We start from the raw sequence: 17,173 nt of genomic DNA, 5'->3' as shown, positions 1-17,173 counted from the left end.
GGATAAGTTCACCAAAAAATCATCATAACTAACTCAGTCCATCCAATTCATTCAACCAAATAAAAAATTAACTCATCATATTATTATAATCTCACAAATCAAACAGAAAACTAGTTTATTCCATCCATATCGATAATATAGAAAATTAGGTCGTCTCATTATGAAAAACATAAATGACTTATCCCATACATGTCCCCCTCACCTCACGACGGCCTTGCTGACGCCAGCGGCGTGATCTCGGCGAGCGGCATCGGCATGGGGCTCGGCAGAGGCGACGTCCGGCAGACGGGACACGTCGGGCGCTGCCTGAGCCAGGGGTCGACGCACTCGCGGTGGAACAGGTGGCCGCAGTCCGGCAGCAACCGGAGCATCGTCGCTGTCCGCGTAGCTCTCGAGGCGGACGGGGCAGCACGCCTGCGCCGCCCTCCTAGCCTCCGCGTACGACACCGTCGGGAACGCCTCCAGCGTCGCCTCGTCGATGCCCTGCTCGCCGTCGCCGTCGCGGCAGTGGCAGGGAAGTCGCAGCCGCCACGGGCATGGACGTGCGGGTGCAGAAGTGGACGGCGAGCGCGATGGTGGAGACGATGAGGAGGATGCCGATTGAGACGCCGACGCAGTAGCCGAACCCGCCGATGCTGCTCGACCCCAATACGCCCTGTGCGCTGCTGCCGCCGACGCCCGGCAGCGAGCTGCCGGTGTTCGTTGCTTGCTTTCTTGGCTCGATCAAGCTGCTGCAGCAGCCAACGCCGTCAACGCGAGCTCTGCATGCTCGGCTCAGGGAGGGGCGGAGGGCTGCAGGTGGCAAACAAATTGTGTGTTTGTGTGTGTGTGTGTGAGAGAGAGAGAGAGAGAGAGAGAGAGAGAGAGAGAGAGAGAGAGAGAGAGAGAGAGAGAGAGAGAGAATCCTCAGTACCGCAGTAAACAGTAATTAATTAATGCAGATCGCTGTAGCAGTAGACTCATATTACTGTGTAATAGTAATCCTCTGCATTAATCATCATTAATGCAGAGGATCTGTGTCCCATGGAATCATGGCGTATTTAGTTGGTCAATTCTTGGATCAGTTCTTTATGTGTGTTTCATTGGTGTAGATTTGTTTGCATGTAGGAAGGCATCCAAGTGTACTTATGCGGCTGCTTACCTCTAAAACTAGGTTAAAGTTTGGAGAAAATTTTGGTACAATGTAAACTAACCACCACTAAGTAATTTGGCATGTAATTCTAAATTGAAATCAGTACAAGATTTTTATTATTTTCTAGTGTAAGACTGAGAAAGATGATTAGAGAGGGTGAATAAGAGTCCCATCAAATTCTTGAATAGCATATTCTAATATTTTATCCGACGCATCACAAGTCAACAAGAGGAAGCAACAAAACAAGTCACAATAAAAACCTCTAAAGAAAACTTGACTTCCATGGACCGAATTGAACTCTAGATTTCATAAACACCATTTCAAAAGTCATAGCCATAAAATTTGTAATTTCAATCGGAACCACTTAGATCCAGGTATTGCTTAAAGAAATTCTTCAAGTTGATAGATATAGGGGCAAGGGATGGTTTAAGACCAACTCATATTTGATTCATATGCCTCCAGCAACAAGAAGAAGGACTCCAACATGATAGAAAATTTCAGGTCGTTAACAAAAAATGAAAATCACAACAAAAACCAAAGAACTTGCAAACAATTAAGGGAGCCAAGAGAGAAAAATTAGAAGAAGATGAACATAAGCATAAGAGAAAACATAATCTTCATTACTTACAGAGAAACATCCTACGTTTAGCAGATTGCAAATTATTTTCGTATACATAGACTGAGCACTCCTCTCTCACTTCTAAAACCATAGTACACCACTCTCAAAATGGTTGGCTCATCACAACTCACACAAACCTTCCCCTCTATTTATAGGCATAGGAAGATTCCTTAGCCCCTAAGTTTCCTATATTCCCAAAATACCTCTCTCTTCTAATACACTCATAACTACCACCGAGTATATTTTTGTCCAACCTTTTCTTTGTCCATCCAACGGCCGTAGTACCTTCATGACGTAGCTTCATCTTGACGTAAGCTTCGTGATGATGCCACATGCACTTCCAACTTCCCACGGTTTTAAGGCCAAACCACAAAACTGTCTTACATACTTTTCAAAGCATGGCTCACCGCCACTTGCTTGCAGCTTACGCAAGTCATCCGATGTCGACGCGTGTACTCCGTCTTACGATCTCGATCGACGACAAGTCTCTTCCGCTCCCGATCTCTTGGGTCGTCTTATCACTTACACTGACATCCCTTTTGCTTCACTTTATCACCACGCTGTCTTCATCCACCTTCCCACGATTTGCTTGATCACGTGTACAGGTAGAATCACCCTTGACTTCACTCGACCTCCTTGATCATCCGAACCAAGCACCCCGCTTAACCTCGATCATCCCATCGTCGACTGCCAAGTTGCATCTATCACCTGTACATAATTAGACAAGCACACACGTTTTTCCAATTCCATCTTCAATTAGTCAAAATAAAAAATCTCTATCAAAAGAACTCATCCCAGAAAAATTGTGAACACCGGACGTTTCGGTATGTACAATCTCTGCTCACCGGACCATCCGATGTGTACACATCTTCTCTCCACCGAAAACCTTCTGGAAAAAGCTCCGGTGATACCTCCTGTAGCGAAAATGATCCCACTAGGCTATGATTGTGATTTTGATGACTAATGACAACATAATCAATGAGACTAATATGTTTATCAAGAATATATGTTAGTAGATCTCATGGATGCAATACATGAAGAAACCATCACAGCCGGGATAAAGTTTGATTGAATTGGAGAAGTCACGGGAATATTTGCCTCACCGGATGGTCCGGTGCTCTGGGTGTTTGAACTCACCAGAGTATATTTGTCAAATGGGGGAGAGGCTTGAAGACCTCACCGGAAGGTCCGGTGTTTGAGTAGAGTGCTCATTGGAGCAATTCTTCCATAGAAGGTGCTGTGCTGAAGAATGAAGATTAAGCCTCATCGAATAGTCCGGTGATCAGCGGGAGTTGCACCAGAGCATTTCTAGAAAAAAGAAGAGAAGGCTCAACCCACCGGATGGGACGGTGTTGAGAAGGATGAATGCACCGGAGCATTATTACCAGAGAAGGATGCAACCACTGAAGATCGAAAGTTCAAACCATCAGATGGTCTGGTGTGAATGGAATGAACACCGGACAATACACCAGACAATGAACAGTGAAAATAGGCAGAATGAAGTTCAACGCAACGGATGGTCCAGTGATGAAAGTTGTGCACACCAGAGCATTATTTCTAGAGAGGGTTGCATTGGCTCGGTTGGCTGAAGTCAACTCACCGAATAGTCTGGTGATGAAGTGTTGTGCACTGGATGCATACACCAGAGCAATTTACACAGAGAAGGAAGAAAGGTTCAGATGGCTCAGGATAACTCACTAGATAGTTCGGTGATCTAGATGAAGTATACACCTGAGTTTTCGGTGTTCACAGAGGTTTGAGTGGGGTTCTAACGGCTAGTGTGTGGGTTTGAGGCTATAAATACTCCTCTACTCGACCATTTGGAGGAGCTGGAGTTCAGAGAAGTTCATGTATACCTGAGAAGACATCCAAGCCACCAAAGTACTTAAAGTGATCATTTAAGGTAATTAAGCACACCATTAGAGAGTGATTAGTGCTTATATGCCTAGAGAGAGTATTGCTAGGTGATTGCTGCCTAGAGAGTGGATCAAAAAGTGATCCAACCTTGTACCAAGTGGTACGCCGACACCTTGGAGTCTTGATGACTCGCTGGCAAGCTTGTTGAACCTCCGACTTGGTGTGGAGCGACGGCAAGACGATTGTGCGGGGACGGGGAGACCCTTGCATTGATGGCTCAAGCTTCGAAGTAATCATAACGGTAAGGAACCGAAAGAGAGACCAGTGGTGAGACCTTGCCTTGGTGGCTTGGTGGCTCATCCGGGTGAAGATCTTATCTTTGTGACTTGGTGACTGAAGAGCCGTGACCGGGTGCTGACTGAGAGCATATTCTTTGTAGTGCTCCAACGTGGACTAGGGGTAGCATTCATGCTATTGATATTACGGGGAAAAAAAATCTTTGTGCCGAGTTTGCTCTCTCTATCTTATTTACGTTTTCGTATTTACATTCTTACAATTTACCTTCTTAGATAGGTTGCAAGTGCTTTGATCAGTAGAGTAGATACACTAGATAAACCTAGAGCATATTTAGATAAAAATTGATATAGATTTATCTTATGTTGTTTTTGGAGCCGAAATAGTTCTAAATATCCTATTCATCCCTCTTCTTAGAACGTCACCGATCCATTCAATTAGTATCAGAGTTAGGGCTCACATCTAGCTCTACAGTTTGTGTTAGAGCTTCACACATTTAACAAGGTTTCGCCTATTCAAATGGCATTTGAGCCTTAGTCTCATTATGATTGGTTAGGCTTCACCGCCTAGCGAGTTGTGACGTTCGGGGTTGGGATGGATTCCCATAGTACTCCACTTTTTAATGGTACAAACTTCCTTCGGCGAAAAATACTAATGACTTGTTATTTGCAAGCCCGAGGGTAGGATGTTTGGAGAGTCACTGAGGATGAGAAGAGACCATGTATTGGCCAAGAGTATCCTTTTATCATCTATATGTGTTGATACATTTAATCGTGTTTATTTTCTCACCAATGCACATGATATTTGGACTAGTTTAATTAAAATACATTAAGGTATAAAAGATGTGCGCAATGAGAAATATCATGTGCTTGTTACTAAGCTCAATGGCATCAAGTAATTACCCCATGAAAGTATTAATGATATGTATTCACGTTTCAATATTCTTGTCAATGAGATCAATAGGTTAGGTTTGACGCCAATTGAAGATGATCAAGTGGTGAGAAGAATACTCTAACTTCTTCTTTCAAAGTACAAGTTGATAGTCCATCATCTACGACAACAATGATATCAAGAAGATGACTCAAAGTCAAGTTCTCGGCAAGATCACCATCCATGAGATGACAATGAATATGGAGGTGGAAGCTTCTTCCTCATCCGATACAAAGAACCTTGCTCTTATAAGCAAGCAAGCTCAATATCAACATATGAAGGCAAGGATGAGGAGACAAGAGCAAGAGTTAAGATCAAACAAAGATGATGGTGATCAAGATGAAGAGAGCTATGAAGAGAATGATCAAAACACATCAAGTGATGAAGAAATTGATCCTAAGATGGTAAATCTCTTCTCAAAGTTAGAGAAGAACATGGAGAGGATCAATGCCAAGATTGATCATCCTATCTCCATTGAAGACTTGGTCAACACAATTGATCACATCAAGAAAAAGAAAAATACCAAGATCAATAAAAGGGAAACAAGGGGAAGAGCCAAGACATTTGCAAGCATAGGGAGATGGTGAACGATGATGAAGAGACAAGTTCAAGTGATGAAAGCTTCACCTTCCTCCCCTCCAAGAAAAGCTCTTTCTCAAGGTCGTCATCACACAAGTCATCGCGCAAGTCATCTCACAAGTGCCTTATGGCCAAATATATAAATAGTGATGTAAGTGATAATAAATCTGATAAGGATTCTCCCTACTATGATAAACTTCTTTATTTGATCAATGAGCAACAAAGGATCCTTAAGAAATAATCTAAAAAGCTTAAGAAATTCAATGCAGTTAATGATATTCATGCTACCTTTGTTTCTAATTATAAATAATTATTGTGTAAATTCAATTTGCTAAACAAGGAGCATGAAGAGCTTAAAGCTAAATTTAATTGCATTGAATCTTAAATTAAGGTCTCTTTGTAACAATCTACCTCTATTTAATTACAATTATAAGGTAGATGCTTCCACTTCTTGTGATGATTTAATTGCTTTATCTAGTTCACCCCTTTGCAACGAGATTTGTGTTAAGAATGTTGTTGTAGAATCATCTAATAACCTCATTGCACAAGAAAATGATGAGTTTAAGTAAGAAGTGGACAAACTTAAGAAGGACTTGGCAAGACTAAAGGGAAAGAATCATGTCCAACCTCCTCAAGATAATCGTGCAACCATGGTGAAGAAGTTTGCAGAGGGATCCACCGTGACATGCTTCAATTGCCATCAAGAAGGTCACAATTCCTTCTAATGCAAGTAAGCTAAGAAGGATACCAAGGAGAAGAACAAGATGATGAATCTCTCCAATAAGACCTTTAACCTCTACACCAATCCCAACTATAAGATCAAGACCAAGATCAACCACTACAAGCTCAAGAAGAATGACAATAGCAAGATGGTTGCACATATGGTTGGAAGAAAGGACCGAAGGTAGAACCAACCCAGTTGGGTGCCAAGGAAGTCATCAACAACATGAAGGGGTCTAATCGGTTTGGGTTCCAAAGAAGACTTGAAGCCAGAAGTGGCTATGGGGATTTGGAGACTTAGCTTACAGAATGAAGTTAAGATTCAAGCAAAGAAACCAAGTATATAAGATGAGCGTATTGATGAAGATCATGATCATCATATACCTAAATCCCCATTCAAAGGTGAAAGTGGTAATAGAGCTAGATGCAGAATCTTTTAATTGTTGTAGCTCATTTGCCTCGTCTAGGATTGCATATATTTATTTCAGTCTATTGCAATGCCTAGTATAGGTTTTCATATGGTGGGTTGCTTGTGTTCATCTCTAACCCATGAGCAATCTACATAGTTTATTAGTTGTAGGTTCATTTCATGGCACTAGATTTTACATTTGGTATCTTTCATATGCCATGATCCAATCTATAGGATAAATTCCTATTATTATTAATAACAAGTGCATATATATATATATCTCACAAGTATTCAAAACTTGTATGCACACATTTAGGGGAGCATATAATACATGTTATTATTTTGAGACTAATATGTGTTTCTAGTGAAATCTTTTGTAGTTTCATAGAGCAATCAATATGTCCGGAGGTATGCAATGCTTAAATACTTTAATTGGTATCATTATCAAATATTTTATTTATTTAGGCTACCTATATGCATAATATAGCTTAAACCTCCTATCTTGATATATTATCTAGTTGTGCATATGTTTCTTTATTATTATATGTATGCACACATATAGGGGGTTTAGACTATATTATGTGAGTTTTATAAATTTTGATCTATATGTTTTCATAGCCTACAATTGATATCATTCTTTTGTAGTGATATCCATACAATTAGTATCTTTTTATTGGATCATAATTTGTGTAGTACTCTTCCATGTTCTTTAATATCTTTCCCTTGAGTTCAACATGTGTTTATAGTCATTTTTGGGAGATTATTGACAAAGGGGGAGAAGTTTAACGACCAAAATAAGATGAAAGAAAGATGAACAATGCGAGAAGATTGTAGCAACAAGCAAGATATCTAGGAATGTCGAAGTTGACAAATGGGGAGAGGAAAAGATGTTAAGTGTCTAGATTGACAAAAGAGAAGATTTTGCATAGATCGTTTAAGAGAGATAGTGATAATGGAGAAAAAAAGAGCCACAATAAAGGGGGACTAAGTGGTAACAACATACATCCAAGCAATGTGGTAAGACTTTATGCTTGCTTATGATCTTTACATTTGGTATCATTTATTATTTGTTACTTGTTTTGGTTGTGTTATCATTAATCACCAAAAAGGGAGATATTATAGCGAAAATGACCCCATTAGGTCATGATTGTGATTTTGATGATTAATGATAATATAGTCAATGATACTAACATGTTTGTCAAGAATATATGTTAGTAGGTCCCATGGATGCAATACATGAAGAAGCACTGCAGGTCTAGTGTTTGAGCAGAGTGCTCACCGGAGCAATTCTTCCAGAAAAGGTGTTGTGCTGAAGAATAAAGATTAAGCCTCACCGGATAGTCCGGTGATCAGTGGGAGTTGCATCGAAGCATTTCTAAAGAAAAGAAGAGAAGGCTCAACCCACCGGATGGTACGATGTTGAGAAGGATGAATACACCAGAGCATTATTAACAGAGAAGGATGCAACCGCTGAAGATCGAATATCCAACCCATCGGATGGTCCGGTGAGAATATCGGACAATACACTAGACAATAAACAGTGAAAAGAGATAGAATGAAGTTCAATGCAACGGATGGTCCGGTGATGAAGATTGTGCACATCGGAGCATTATTTTCAGAGAGGGTTGTGCATTGCAGTATCTCTTGTAAAATAGTCCAGTGTGCACTTCACACAAATACCAGACCATGAGGTGAATTCTTCAATTTTTGCTTCTGAGTTGAAATGCTCCGACGTGAACTCATCTGAACACTGGACAAATCCCACACTCCAGACCATCTGGTGAGTGCATTTTTCTGGCTCAGAGCCAGAAAACTCCAATTCCATTTTTCTTACCAACTTTGGTTAGTTATAAACAAAATCATGCATAGACAAACTCATGCAATCCAAACTCAACTTAATTCATACTTTGTCAATGACTCATCATATATAAACCAAGGTATATATCCAATTGGTTTCTTAATCTCCCCTATGATAAGTACATTGACAACACACATGAGAACCAAAGATAGAGATGAAGCACAGAAACCAATTGAAATATCTAAGTGATCAAAAGCCAAAGAAAAACAAGAATATGATCACTTATCATAAGAATAATTTGCAAAGAGCCTGAAGCCAAAGCCAAACCAATCGAAGCCAAACCGTCAAACCAATATTCATGAACACTCTTCTCTCCCCCTTGGTGACAATGGATTCATCAAGAATTCAAAAGACATATATATATATATATATATATATATATATATATATATATATATATTTTAATAGCGAGAATTATAAATCATGCACATATGAAGCAACAACTCGACAAAGCCATGCTATCAAAGATAATTGCACCAACTCGTCTACACACGTAAAAATGTAGAGTAAGCACAACTCATCAAGTACACTTAACAATTTATTTGCAAGACATGGTCTCCCAAACTCAATTATTTTAATCTTAGGAAACATTGAGACTTTGACATTTCATTGTGATTAATGAAACTGATTGCTTGACAAACACATAATATATGATTCATTTGCAAGAAATTATATGCACCATTAGCCTTAATTTCCAACCATGCCAAGCCTATATCAAAACGACAATCAGAAGCTTAAGGTTCATGGTTTCAATCATACACAAATTCTTCCAATTTCATATCAAAGTGCAATGGCCAACAGTATTGTAAAGAAGAAGTGCGACGATGCATATTTCCTTGATCTTTTGCCTATCAACTATTTTTCTGTATTTAGCTCATAACTTTGAAAATTCACATTTAGCTCTTTTCAAAAAAGATCAAAGTAATCAAGAAAGTTTGACCATGTCAAGATTTAATTTAAGTTTCGTTTTGATTTAAGAGTCATGATAAAAGCTACACAATTACAAGTATAGATATGAAAGTGTAACACCTTTGTAGCATAAATATGACTTAAAAATAATACATGTATAAAGTACACTGCTCGTTATAATTTTATTTTATTTTATTAGAAAGCAAAAAAATTTCTCCTCACACAATGTCATAGGGATGGCACACCCCAAGCTCTCCCCTTAGTAAAGCAAACCTTGTGGCATCTAGGGCTTTGGTAAATATATCTGCAACCTGGTGTTGGGTATCTATATATCATAAATCAATGTCTCCCGTCTCATTGTGGTCTCCCAAGGACTGAAATCTCACATCTATGTATTTGGTTCTGGAGTGCTAAATTGTGTTATTGGTTGAGCTTATGGCACTAGTGTGATCACACAAATGTGGCACACTTTTGAAATCTAACCTAAAATCTCTCAAAGTGGCAACCATCCACTAGATCTGAGAACAACGGCTAGTGACAGTAACATATTCAGCTTAGATAGTTGTTTGGGCAACACTAAACTGTTTGCGAGACGACCAACAAACAAGAGAGATACCTAAGAAATGACAAGTACATGAAGTACTCTTTCTATCAATCCTATAACTAGCAAAATTTGCATCCGAAAAACCTTGAAGAGAAAGTGAAAAATATACAGAAAACCAAAGACCATATTCAAGAGTGTGTTTGAGATACCTCAAGATGCGCTTCACTGATTGGCGATGAGATGTCTTTGGTAATGTTTGGAAGCGAGCACACATGCAAACAACAAAGTGAATTTCAGGTCTTATCACTGTCAGGTACAAGAGAGAGCCAATCATGCTCCTGTACTCTCACCGGTCAATTGTCTCACCATCTTCATCCGGATCAAGCACGGTTAAGGTAGCTATAAGTATTTCCAAAGGTTTCGTATCAGTAATTTAGATTTTGCCAAAAGGAAAATCTAAAAAGTAGCTCATGTCAAACTTTTTCAGTAAATCCTTTGTGTACTTCGTTTCGTGGACGAATGTACCTTACTTTTATTGCTTGATTTGAAGCCCAAGGAAGAAGTTGAGTTCACCCCTTATAGACATCTCGAATTCCTTGCTCATAGTTTCTGCAATTGACCACAAGAGCATGAGAAGAGTCCCAAAAAATGATATCATCCATGTATATCTGAACAAGTAGGAAATCATTGTCATGCTTGAATATGAATAAGATTTTATCCACCAACCCCATCACATACCCATACTCTAATAAGAAGGACTTAGGCCTACCATATCAAACCTTGGGCGCCTGTTGAAACCCATACAAAGCCTTCTGAAACTTGTATACTCTATGTGGGTATTTAGGGTGCTTAAAACCAGAGGGTTGCTTAACATAGACCTCTTTCTCTATAAACCTATTTAGAAAAACACTTTTGATATTAATTTGATACAACTTAAAATCCTTGGATGCTGAAAATGTAAGGAGGATCCTAATGATTTCTAATCTAACTACTGGTGTTAGATGTTGTAGGTTCGAGTTCTGAAAAATGCACGCGTGTTATTTTGCGTGAAAAATCATGAGACTTGTGACTGCGCCTACATATTAACATTAGGGGGCTGATGTGGGTAGAAAAAACATTTTTTGGATTTTTTTTAGTTCTAGAGGGAACCACAACATTGTTGAAGAGGGCGATGGGTTGGGTGGAGGCAAGATGGACGCGGACTACATACCGTGTGGTTGAGTTGCAGGAAGTGGGGGTAGCGGTTTCATCTGATTTTTTTTCATTTCTAGTCGTCGCCATGGTTTTCGCGCAAGTGGGGCATGATTTTTTTTCTGTTGTTGGGACAGTTTGGTTTTTTTATTATACATTGGTTTTTTATGGTTTTTTATTAGGCGGGAGTGGGAAGGGAGGTGGTAGAGGTGACGCATGAACTAACTTTTGCTTTATATAATAGATATTAACACACAACATTACCACCTCTGAGGAAAAACTGCCGTGGAATTATTCTTTAAAATTTATTTGAAAGATGTTTTTCAACAACAGGGGAACCTTATTTCCATTACTTTTGATAACGGAATAATTGTGCCATACAACCAGAGTATAAAGTCTGTAGATCTAGGAAGCAACATGGGAGGAGCGATAGTTAGTTACAGCCGGCATATAGTAGAAGCGAATTAGGAGCCTAACAGATATCAAGGCCATGACCAAACTTAACCAGAGTATCAGGGAGAGGAAGAACAAGGTTCACCACAGAGACATCTAGCAGAAGGTCCTTCAGGTTCGAACAGACACTACCAGAGCATGAGGACTTCAGATTTGAACAACCAATTCGATCGATCAACCCTCGCGTTCTTCATCTGTCTGCTGCTGGTCGTCATCCTCCTGAGGCGGGTTGAGGAGCATCTGCAGCTGGCCATCATTGCGGGGATGAACCTGACGCATGGCCAGAGGTTGGTTCACCGTCTTCAGCAGCCCTTGAGTGTCACACAGAAGATCCTTCTTACTCATTTCGCTAAGCAAATTTGTCCATGTTTTCAGAAAAGAGAAAGCATGTAAAATAATGTCAATTGGATATTTCAAAAGTTTCTTGTGGAAGTAAGACTTATTGCAGGCATTCCATATGAACCAGCAAATAGCAGCTAAACCAAGAATGACAAAAGGCTTCCCAGTTACAAAGGGTATGTTTAGATCTTTAGCAGAGTCTAGCTTAGTTGGCTGGGCAAACTAGTTCTTTTGAGCTAGCCCAGGCTTGCTGTGTTGTGGTGTTTGGTTCCGTCAAGCTAGGGAGGCAAGTTATGCATCGATCGCTTCGCCAGCCGTGGCTCTTGCGGATGAGAGCGAGCAGTTTTGGCTCTCCTCGCTGGGTGAGATTTTTCTAGACCATGCAGGCCTAAAAGCTAGGAATTTTTAGCAGTTCCAAATACAAAACCTGGCCAAGCAAGACAAGCTCTTTCCTAGCCGGAGATCCAAACACAACCAAAGTTATCATTAATCCTTTGATAATATTGATGCAGAGAGTTAGGAATAGTATTGGCTCCAATGAAGGTAGCAATAACACTCCAGGCAACTTTAGCCACAGGACAAATAAAGAAAAGATGTTGACATGTCTCATTTTGTGTGAAAAATAACAGGAGGGATATTCACTCTATCTTTTTTTTTATTAAATTATCCTTTGTAAGGATGGAGTTATGTTCCATTAACCTCGAGAAGATTTTAATCTTCCAAGGAATTTTAGTTTGCAGATGTGCTTGTATGACTTGTAGGGAGCATCTCTTGGTAGCCAATTATAGATTGATCTCACACTACAAGGACCTTTTTTATATCAAAAGACCGAGAGTCCACATCATTAGACCCCCTAACTGAACATTCACGAGCCAGCTCTGGATCAGATGCACTGCACCTTAAGATCATCATTTAACCATCTCCTAAAGGTAACAGAAATTATTTGAAAGGTGTTTAACAAATAGAAAATTATGTGCCGGAAGATATTGTAAGACCCGGAGTTGTCGTCGCCGTACAAGTAACTGGAAATTTGGCGTTCTGGAGTGCACTCAAATCCCTGAAGAGTCACTCTCGTAAGGGAAAAAATCTCTAAAGATGTCACGATTTTTTGTGTTTCAAATGTCAACCTCATGCGCTCTCTCTCTCTCTCTCTCTCTCTCTCTCTCTCTCTCTCTCTCTCTGACGTGACAATTATTTAATTGTAACCACGGTGTATGGTTCAGTAAATTCTAGCTTAATACTGATCAGTTTGAGGATGCCACATAACCAGGTAAGGTATTCTTCAGAACTTGCTCCTTCAGCGAAGAATACACAACTCTCAGACCTTTCACTGACGTTGGAGCTGTCTACTTTTAATTGCTGCTTAATTTGAAGAGAGTGACACTAAGCATGGTCTCGTTGGAAAATGTTGGAGATGATGCGAGGTGCACGAGAAGGAAAACGGAGCAGAAGATTCTCGCATGGGTGTCAGTCGCCACCAGCGGCGTGCAGATGCAGGCAAGGGAAGATGATGTCGCATTGGTTTGCTGCAAGCTAGCATCAGGCGTCACATTGTGCCTGTGAGCGAAAGGCATGTTGGGCCTGGCGGCGTCTGTTGGGCTCGCCGGCCCCGCTGGGATTTTGTCGGCCCAGTTCCACTCCGCAAGCGTTCCGATTCCGTATCAACGGGAATGGGATTCCGGCACTACCGCTAGACTCACAAAACGTAAGCTCTCCCCAAAAATGGACTGCTCCAAACGTAGCTACTGGAGCTGGTTCGGCTCCCATTCCGATTCCCCAGACACTTGCGTTGAATTATTTATTTTTTATTAGCTTAGATTTTTAAATAATTTAGTCGGACTATATAGCTTAATACGTTATCAGAATCAAAAATCTTGAGTTTGAGTTTTGACAAGCATAATTAAATAAAAAATTACAATCAAGTCTTATTTCTACGTTTAGAGCCTAAGCAAGCCTACACACAAGAAAAATATTGAAGTATAAATAAATTATCTATCTTTTCTCATCTGTTTAAGCTTTTGAACGAATTTTTCGGCCATGCAACGGAAATCAGATCAATTTACAGACAAGCATCTCGCACGTGTCCCACCATCCATGCACCTGCCATGTCATCCTCATCCGATGGCCCACATTCATCCATAGCCTCAATACTCTCACCGTGGTCATCCATAGGTATGGCAACAGATCAGGTTAGGACCGAGTGTAGTAAAACCACACCCAATTCAAAATCCAAAACCTCAAAACGTGACCTGCACTTGAAGTACTAATCGAGTTGAAACGTACCTCTGCACCCGAACTTGACAGGGACCCATCGGGTTTTATCAACAGAGGAGCCATAGAGGGGTGCGGGCGCTAGCTAAGGGGGCGGAGGCTGGGTGCGAGCGCTGAAGGGAGGCGCCAAGGGAGTGGAGGTTGGACGCAGGCGCGATCGCTGCAGCACAGAACTGAGCTTGGTCGTGGCCGCATCGAGCAGGGGACCAACGACTGCGATTGAGCGGGGAGGCGGGACAGCGAGGAGGCGACCAAGCAGAGAGACGGGGAAGGGTGGTGGTGAGGCGGGGAGGCAGTCGGTGGGCAGCCAAGGAGGCAAGGAGGCCAGCCGTTTGGTTGGTGTGGCAGCATAGAGGACGTTGGGATGGTCATGAGAACTTCGGGGACGGGGATAAGGAGGCTGGGAGGGGAAACCAGGAGGCCTAAGGTTGGGTTGATGGGCGAGTTGAGGTGACGGTGTGAGGTACAGAACACATGAGGTACAGAACCCGCGAGACCCATTGCCATCCGTAACCGTCCACTCCAGCTCGCGCCGCAAATCAAAAGAGCCCCTCCCTCCCACCAATCCCACTGCAACTATTTCATCTCCTGTCTCTGCGGGCTGCTCGTCAGTGCGAGGGAGACGAGAAAGCGAGAGGAGAGGAGAGGCGGACGCGAACGAGCAAGCACGGAGCACTCACTCCCCTCCCTCCTCTTCGGCTTCTTCGTGGCTTTCTTGGCCTTCTACCGATCGCCAAGTTGAGGTCTTGACGCCGGATTCGAGTGATTCGACCCGCTCCGACCACGCCCCGTGTTTCTTTCCCCAGAATTGAACTCGTCTCCAGGAATTCTATCGCCCCACCGGGCTGCAGCGCCAGCGCCATGATGTCGTCGCCGATGGTGCTGTCGCTCCTCCTCTTCGTGTCGCTCACGGCGCTGCTGCTTTTGGCGCCGAGGCTCTCGCCGCCTCCGCCCCCGGTGGCTGCGGGGGATCAGGAGGAGGTGCCCGCCGCGGGGGTAGGTGTTGGTGGCGCCGGGAGCGGTGGGCCGTGGGGAGTGGGCGTCGGGGAGGAGGCTGATGACCTCGCCCTGTTCCGCCGCGCGACGCTGGACGCCGGCGCGGGGGCTGCTGTCTCGGCGGCACCGTCCAAGGTGGCGTTCCTGTTCCTGACCAACTCCGACCTCACCTTCGGGCCGCTGTGGGAGCGGTTCTTCGCCGGGCACGAGGGTCGGTTCAGCGTCTACGTGCACGCAGACCCGGCAGCGCAGCTGCTGCTGCCGCCCACGCCGTCGTTCCGGGGCCGGTTCGTGGCGGCCAAGCCGACGCGGCGCGCGGACCCGAGCCTCATCGCCGCCGAGCGGCGCCTGCTGGCCGCGGCGCTGCTCGACGACGCGGCCAACGTCTACTTCGCGCTGCTGTCCCAGCACTGCGTCCCGCTCCAGTCCTTCGCGCGCCTCTACGGCGCGCTCTTCCCGCCGCGAGCCGCGCACCACCACCGCCTGCCCAGCTACATCGAGGTGCTCACCGGCGAGCCGCAGATGCCGTCGCGCTACGTGGCGCGCGGCGAGGACGCCATGCTCCCCGAGGTCCCCTACGACCGGTTCCGCATCGGGTCCCAGTTCTTCACGCTCGCCCGCCGCCACGCCGCGCTCGTGGTCGGCGAACGCCGCCTGTGGCGCAAGTTCCGCGTGCCCTGCCTGCCGGAGATGCAGCAGGACTCGTGCTACCCGGAGGAGCACTACTTCCCGACGCTGCTCGACATGGCCGACTCCGCCGGCGTCGCACGGTACACGCTCACGCGCGTCAACTGGACCGGCAGCGTCGCGGGCCACCCGCACACGTACACCGCGCCGGAGGTGTCGCCGCGGCTCATCGCCCAGCTGCGCGCCTCCAACCACACCCACCCCTACATGTTCGCGCGCAAGTTCGCGCCCGACTGCCTCGGCCCGCTCTTGGCCATCGCCGACACCGTCCTCTTCAAAGACTGACGGATGCGCCGTGGCTAGCTGAGGTATGATTCTGAGCTACCCTGTCTGAAATCCAAGCTTTAGAGATCAAAAACTAGTCTGTACTTGCTGATGCTCATGGGCCTTGCATACCTTTTCAACTGCAAATTTGTATTTGCACTAGATGCTGAAACTGGCAGTACTACTAATTTAGCTATAGTCTGGTAATTCAGTTTTAATTTGCTCTTCTTGAACTAACACTATAGTTAAATTGGTATCACTTCATAATCCACATATATGTTGCTTTGCTTCATGTGATTGCCAAGAAAGTGATGTCTACATTAGTCTTTCCCTGCATGTTTTTCCTTTCTAAATGGAAAATCGTGTCCTGGATTTGGCCAAGAAAAATATGTAGTCCTCCTTGCTTAATGAGTGAGATCATGCATGGACGTGTCATAGACTTGACAATGATATCCTAGCTTCCCAAGTGAAGTCTTCAGCTGGTGTCGCACACTGCCACGCATTGTCTTCTCCTTTGACTAGCCAAATCGATATTTCCTGCAGATTAGGTTCGAGTGGTTGGTTTCATATTTGCGTTTTGCTCAATCAAGCTACTACCAGTCTCCTACAAATGCTAACAACTCCGTTTGGACTGTCTTGCAGGTATCAAATTGGGGTCAGCAACAGGGAAAGCAGTGGCCCAGCTCTCTCTGCATCTTCTCCAGAGTTCACAGTTCAGACTTGAGTTTCCCCCCTCCCCTGTACCGGTGCTGCTGTACTTTCTGTAGATTAGATTAGCGAAGAAGAAGAATAATCGAGAAGGAAGCGACGACCTAATGCGAAGCGGCAGGTGTTGCGTCGACCATCAGATGAGATGATCAGACGGTTGATCATCGATATCCATCCATCCGATGTAAATCCTAGAGCAGCCTAAGGCTGCCTAAATAGGCTGCCTAAATATTAAACTAAAAGTAAGGTTTGCTTTGCTTGCCCATTCGAAAGTGTTGGGGGCGAGACCTGAAAAAACATTGATGTCAAGTTGCATCGAAGTTTTGTGCGCATAAACTGATTCTCCAATATATATACAGAAAGCATATTTGGTACTATCGGAAGTATGTATTTTTACATACGCATCTCATTAC

General features: G+C 43.5%; 1 protein-coding gene and 1 pseudogene across 1 annotated transcript; one reads left to right on the top strand and one right to left on the bottom strand.

The window, feature by feature from the left end:
• Positions 1-154: 154 nt before the first annotated feature.
• Positions 155-11,840, bottom strand: LOC133891242 (RING-H2 finger protein ATL70-like; annotated as a pseudogene).
• A 2,755-nt stretch (positions 11,841-14,595) lies between these two features.
• Positions 14,596-16,825, top strand: LOC133891618 (glycosyltransferase BC10-like). The gene is made up of 2 exons (XM_062332346.1): positions 14,596-16,096; positions 16,695-16,825. Exon 1 carries the CDS (start codon positions 14,967-14,969, stop codon positions 16,071-16,073), a length of 1,107 nt encoding a protein of 368 aa, XP_062188330.1. The 5' UTR covers positions 14,596-14,966; the 3' UTR covers positions 16,074-16,096; positions 16,695-16,825.
• Positions 16,826-17,173: the final 348 nt, after the last annotated feature.

The sequence above is a fragment of the Phragmites australis genome, chromosome 14 (genome assembly GCF_958298935.1).
Source record: "Phragmites australis chromosome 14, lpPhrAust1.1, whole genome shotgun sequence".
Classification (NCBI taxonomy): Eukaryota; Viridiplantae; Streptophyta; class Magnoliopsida; order Poales; family Poaceae; genus Phragmites; species Phragmites australis.
This window is presented reverse-complemented; position numbering and strand designations above follow the sequence as displayed.